Here is a 6,091-nt window from a genome sequence, read left to right as displayed (position 1 = left end):
TATTATATATATATTATATAACATTTTACAAAGTAGTGTTTTGCCATGAGCTTCCAACGTTATTTAATGAGATCATCTAAACTTGATGCCATGAATAATAAAAAATGCTTTGTCTTTTTTTTTAAAGCTGTATTGAAACCCGTCTAATGGCTCTTCTGGCAACAGGAAGTTTTATTTCTTAAAAGGACTGCTGTAAACCAAGTAGAACTGTGGAAAAGCAAGTCCTTCTGTATCTAAAGCAAGAATTGTTTTCCTTGCTGTCAAGATCTGTGAGGGCTGTTTTCAAAAAATGTATAATGAGAAATGGGTGAAAGTGGTTTAGAAGTACTTTAAAAGGAGGAGAGCTGTAGGAAACTGATCCCTGCTCTGTGCAAAGTGTGTTTCAGGCAAGTTACAACGAAACATTTTGTGTGGGAGAGATGTCACCTTCCTTTTTCTCTTCTTTGCAGATGTGGAGCGTAGGCGCATTTACGACATCGTGAATGTGCTGGAGAGCCTCCACATGGTGAGCCGCCTGGCCAAGAACAGGTACACCTGGCACGGGAGACACAACCTCTGCAAAACCCTCCAGGCTCTGAAAAAAGTTGGAGAAAAGAACAAATACACGCAACAAATTCAGCTGATCAAAAAGAGACAGTACGAGCACGAATTCGATCTCGACGGTGAAAAAAATGAAGAAGTAGCAGGATCTTTTGGATTGAATAAGCACTCAGAGATTTCTTTTGTGGAGCTCCCAGGAATGGAATTTCGTGCTGGTAATAATTCTAAATAATTTTGTTTTTACGATGCAAGAACAAGGGGACATCAGGTGAAACTATCAAAACATACCCAATGTACAATCCAGTTTGCAGGATTTGGTAACACTGTACTGTTAGAGAAGCTAAAAGTACAAATTACTCAATTGATTTTTTAATTTAGGCTTGATTCATGGACAAAATATTAATTAAGGATTGTTAAATACACTGTGTAACCTGCAGGTAAGCATCTTTGAAGGGTACAAGTTGTCAGACAATAGGAAATGTACACAGGGGAAACATGGCACTCTCTTTTTGTAGTTAAACTTAGTATCCACCTAGTTACCTGATTCTTGCCATGTAGAGGCACGATTCCAGAGTCCACATCAGCCCTGCCTACTTGCCGTGTTGTTTGTTCTTCTAATAATTGTTCCTGACAAATTTCTTTAGTGTTTTTAAAATGTTTGTAGCTGGCGTGTCACTTAAGACTTTAATCCTTTCTCCTGTCTGCTGCAGCGTCAGTAAATAGCAGGAAGGACAAGTCTTTACGAGTGATGAGTCAGAAATTTGTGATGCTCTTTCTTGTATCGACTCCTCAAATAGTAAGCCTTGAAGTTGCTGCTAAAATCTTGATTGGAGAAGAGCAGTTAGAAGACTTAGATAAAAGCAAGTTTAAAAGTAAGTAAAATGCTGCTGTTGCTGTCTGCTTTTTGATCTTAAAGTCTAAATAGAAATATCAAGTGTAAGCTGAGTGAATTGTTCTAGTACAAGTTTATAGAGTGTAAAACACCATCATCTTTTTACTGCCATAAATACACTGGAACCTCCCCAAACTCACTAAACACCTTGCACTGCTTTAACATAGACTCACTTGTGCACAGTCATTGATACATGGCACAACGACCACGTCAGAGAAGGAAAAGTTCATTAAATTTTCTCTCGTGAAGTAAGGTCGGAGGGATGCTTATTTTTAACAATGTCTCTTTCCTCAAGTAATCTGTCAAAGATTTCACCATTATTTCAGCAAAGATACCCCAGAAACATGCAAATCTGTGTTCTGGTCGTGTAACTTACTTGGTGGAAATCTGAAGAAATTCTGTAAAAGTCCTGTTGGTAACTTGCATGTGAGAGGAAGTGAAACCCAGTGTTGTAACTGCCAATGATGTCCTCGTGTTTGTACCCTGCTCTCAGTTCCCTGCACACTTCCTCCTCTTCCTCCCCCCTCAAATTAAAGGGTACTTCTAGGTCTAGGCCTGTCTATCTGTAATAATCAAAAATGTGCCTGCACTTGAGGGATCATGAACTAATTGGGGGTTTCACTGAAAATTACACCCTTCCTCAATTCTTAAACAGGCTCCATTGCTTCTTTTTGTGGCATTGTATCTCTGCAAAAAGAAAACTGATCCTGGCTGGTTTCAGTTCATTTCCCCCTTCACAGAGAAGGTGGGTGGATAGTCAGTAGGGTTTTTTTGTTTGTTTGTCACATATCCATCCATGGGGCTGTATTTCAGATATCGGGTGTTTCCCGTGTTCTTGGTTAAGAAGCATAGTCCCAACTTCCATGACTTGCTAGACATGGAGGATGCCTGTAAAATCCTGTTGGATTTTAGTGTGCCTCTTCCCCCTGCTTCCCACGTTCACTCTTTGCATACCTCCTTTTTAAGCTACTTACTTTCACTACAGAATTTGTATAGGTTTGGTCATTGCACGACTTGTTTTGAAAATGGCTTTTATTTTTTTCCTCCCTGTATTTACCATGATACATTTTTTTTTTTTTTCCCCAGATCTGTATCTATGTCATTCTATTTCACATATAAATTTTCTATTGTGATAAGATGCTATTTCATGGTAGAAATACATGCCCCACAAAACTGTTCTTATAAAAAAATTATAAAGGCTTCTCCTTTTAGCTACCAAGATTTGGTAAGCTATAAGGTTTTTCATTTAACTTGTTCATTGGAATTGCTATACTTTACAGTTGCTTATTTTATTTCAGCCAAAATTAGGAGACTTTATGACATAGCAAATGTTCTCAGTAGCCTTGAGCTTATCAAGAAAGTTCACGTTACAGAGGAGAGAGGTAGAAAACCAGCATTCAAATGGACAGGACCAGAGGTCTCACCAAACATTCAGGGTAGGTGTATCTGCCATTTCCTTTTGTTCTGCTGATAATTTTGATTCTTTCTTTAATTTCTCTGCCAGATAGGGGGTTTTTGACCAAACTAAGCAGAAAGGCTTTCCTAGTTACATCACTGTCCTTGGTCACTGGCAGCACAGCACAGCAGTGTGTATGGCCAGGGGGTGGATGTACTCATGCTCAGACTCCTGCACTTTTGCTGCTGGCACTACAGAAATTATAAGCCAATCTCAAATAACTTTTGGATTACTGAATCTGCATGCAATAGGTATTTTACTCTTTGCATTTTTTTTCTACTTTATAGATACAAAACTTGAAACAGCCTCTACGAGCTGTCCCTCACCTATTTCAGAATCCATCCCTTCTAAAGAGCAGTGTTCAAAAAACCTTTTTCCTTCAAGAGGAAAGCAAAACTTCACTCGGCATCCTTCTCTAATAAAGTTAGTTAAAAGTATAGAAAATGACAGAAGAAAGGTCCAATCTGCTCCGACCAGTCCAGTGAAAACAAATGCCAGTAAGTAGCTGAAAAATACATTTCTGTGTCTTTTTCTAAGTATGTTTTAACTCAGATGTAGTCATGCATTAAACATAAGGCTTGCCATCTTCTCACAGGAGAAGTGGATGTATGGTTATGCCTTCTCACCACAAACATGTCTTAAGAAAGGTAAAAAATAGATAAGATGGGGAAAATACATGTTGCCTGTAAATCTAAGGCCTTACAAGATTGATAATGAAAGTAGACCTAAAATGATGGGTGTTGACTGTGCAAATTCTGGAGTTAGTGGAAGCTCTTTCCAGTTTGGTGGACCAAATCCAGCCACAACTTGTGCAGTTGCAACAACTGAAATATATTCATGGAGATCTGCACCAAAGCCAGCACGCTGTGGGGAACTCTGGCCTCCTTTTTCACATCAGATACACATGTTACTATTTTGTGTTTAAAAAGAATATTCAATCCTTTTTTACATGTCACTATCTTGTTTTTGTGTGGTGTCTTACTGGCTACAAACTTCTGTTTGTGTAATATAGCTGATTTTCTGGATATTGAATCTTCATGAACTGCCCTAACCCTGGTTTGCTGTGGGAACTGTACTTTAGATCTTGCTGTCTAAGCAGTTCTGCATTCTGTAAACTTATTCATGTTCCTCTTCAGCAGCCTTTTCAGAGGGGAAAAAAAAGCAAACATGGAGTTGAGGCTATAAAGTTTGTTGTAAGCTACCATCCAATTGATTAAATCAAGCCTGGGCTGCAGTTTGAGGATAATTCAGAGTCTTCATGTCTTCTCATTAAAGTGTACCCCACACTAAAGACAGTTTCCTCGAGACAAACTTTAGCTTCTACATTGAATGTAATAGCAGTTTTGTTTTCCTTCTTCAACCAGGTACTGATGGAGATCTATCAGCTTTCCCAAGTAAAGCAGCTCAGGTTCCAGCAATCACCAAACATCAGCTGGAGGGACAATCAAAGTAAGTTTGCACAAGTGTTAAGGTGAGAAGCTTTATTTTGTCACTGGCCTTTGAGTTAAAGCTATGCTCAGTTTGAGTTGGGCAATGGTCTGAAAAAAAGGGTAACCCTTGGTTAGGTAGGGTAAAAAAAAGCTACCCAAAAAAGGGTAACCCCTGCAAGCTATATTTTTCACTTATTTTCTGTGTTGTGGATTGAGAAGTACAAGTGGATAATTTGCATTGCAGAATATCATTTGTTGGGGGGTTCATTTCTGCACAGAGGTATTAAAATGTATTTGGGCTTTTTGTTTTCTTTTTTCAAGGGAAGAAAAAGAGATGAAACTGTCGAGATCAGCTTTGGAATGTAGTCTGTCCTTGCCTGCAGTGGTGCCCAAGGCTGAGCCCCCTGGCAGCACAGCCCCCTCCCAGCCACCGGGCACGGCCCCCCCAGGCCACAGCTCAGCCTCCCCACTCGTACTACCTCATCCTCACTCTGGGGTCTCATATGCAATCTATCTGCACCCTTCCCAAGCCCACACTGTGACAACATACAGCCCGAGTTTCATGCTGCAGCCTCTACCCTGTGCTAATGCAACTGGAGTTAAGAGTCTTAACCCCAAACCCTTGAGTAAAATCACTGCTGAGGAAGGGGACAATCCGGCAGCTAACGAGGATCCAGCTAAGTCCTTGGCAGCTAAAGACAGACCACCTATAACATCAGAAACTTCATCACGGAGGTGCCCTAAAAGATCACAACCATTGCAAGAGAATCATTTGATTAAAAGGTGTAGAATTGATGAGGAAAGCTTTGCTACTTCTCTGGTAAGTTATTTTTTTAAATGTCATTTTATACTTTAACGATGTTGCTACCTACTTGTTTTCCAAGTGATTTAGGAGCCTACCAGAAGTTGTCAAACTTGTAAATAAATTCTGAAGAATCTGGCCAGGGGAGTAATCTTGTAAACACTTAAGTCCTTAGCTTACTTTAAAAGGATTTCTGCTGCAGACTTGCAAAACCTTTGCTGTCTGAGACAATATTTCATGTTGGCATTGGGAACACCAGTCCTTGTGGTGTTCTTCACACCCAGCCCTCTGGAGGGCATGGAAACAGCGGGAAGACAAAGTTCAAGTTGTTTGCAAGCAAGTCTTTTAAAGGTGTTTTAAGTCACATTACACTTCAAGGGATAATGTTCATTTGTTGTGCTTGCTGATTTTTTGTTTATATAGGTGTATGTAAATATATCTATAAAATATCACAATCTTTGTGGTATTTCCAAAGCATCAAGCAGAATATACAGTACAAAACATAACACAGATCTTTGAGAAGCCCACCTGGGATCAGGCTGTATTTTTGTCCTTGTTCCCTTCTCTTCCCCTTCCAAATACTCATTTCCAAGAAGATGTTAGTCAGCTCCCAAAACCTGGAACTGGTTGTCTCATTGACCAGAAAGTTTTAGAGGAATGAGGAGAAAGGAGAAAGCTTGCTTTCCTAAATTTTAAAAAGAATAAAAATCATTGTAGGCTTGCAATTAAGAATGTTGTGTCTTATGATGCTTGCCTTTGTTTTTGATGTACTTGTTTTTTAAAGGGAGAATCTATGAAAATTGAAAGGCCACTTTCCAACAGCTCACAAGTGAACCACGAAATGGACAATTCCCAGGCAGAGAGACACAACAAAACCGAAACATTAGATCCAGACGTGCCAAGTTGCTATGACCAATGCAAAAGAGAAGATATTCCCCAAGATGAGGACAAAATCAAAACTAAACAAGACC

At 39.5% G+C, this 6,091-nt stretch overlaps 1 protein-coding gene across 1 annotated transcript in view; it reads left to right on the top strand.

Moving 5' to 3' along the window:
• The first annotated feature begins 457 nt into the window (after nt 1-457).
• E2F8 (E2F transcription factor 8) overlaps nt 458-6,091 on the top strand; it is an 8,505-nt gene continuing 2,871 nt past the window's right edge. The window contains 7 exon segments of the mRNA XM_008949577.1: nt 458-755; nt 1,251-1,412; nt 2,731-2,868; nt 3,176-3,385; nt 4,253-4,337; nt 4,640-5,138; nt 5,905-6,091. The exon segment at nt 5,905-6,091 is cut by the window's right edge and continues 59 nt beyond it. Coding sequence (XP_008947825.1) covers nt 503-755; nt 1,251-1,412; nt 2,731-2,868; nt 3,176-3,385; nt 4,253-4,337; nt 4,640-5,138; nt 5,905-6,091 — 1,534 coding nt within the window. The 5' untranslated portion in view covers nt 458-502.

This window comes from Merops nubicus, unplaced genomic scaffold (genome assembly GCF_000691845.1).
Source record: "Merops nubicus isolate BGI_N331 unplaced genomic scaffold, ASM69184v1 scaffold23271, whole genome shotgun sequence".
Taxonomy (NCBI): Eukaryota; Metazoa; Chordata; class Aves; order Coraciiformes; family Meropidae; genus Merops; species Merops nubicus.
Note: the sequence above shows the minus strand (reverse complement) of the source record. Positions and strands in the feature narration are given on the sequence as shown.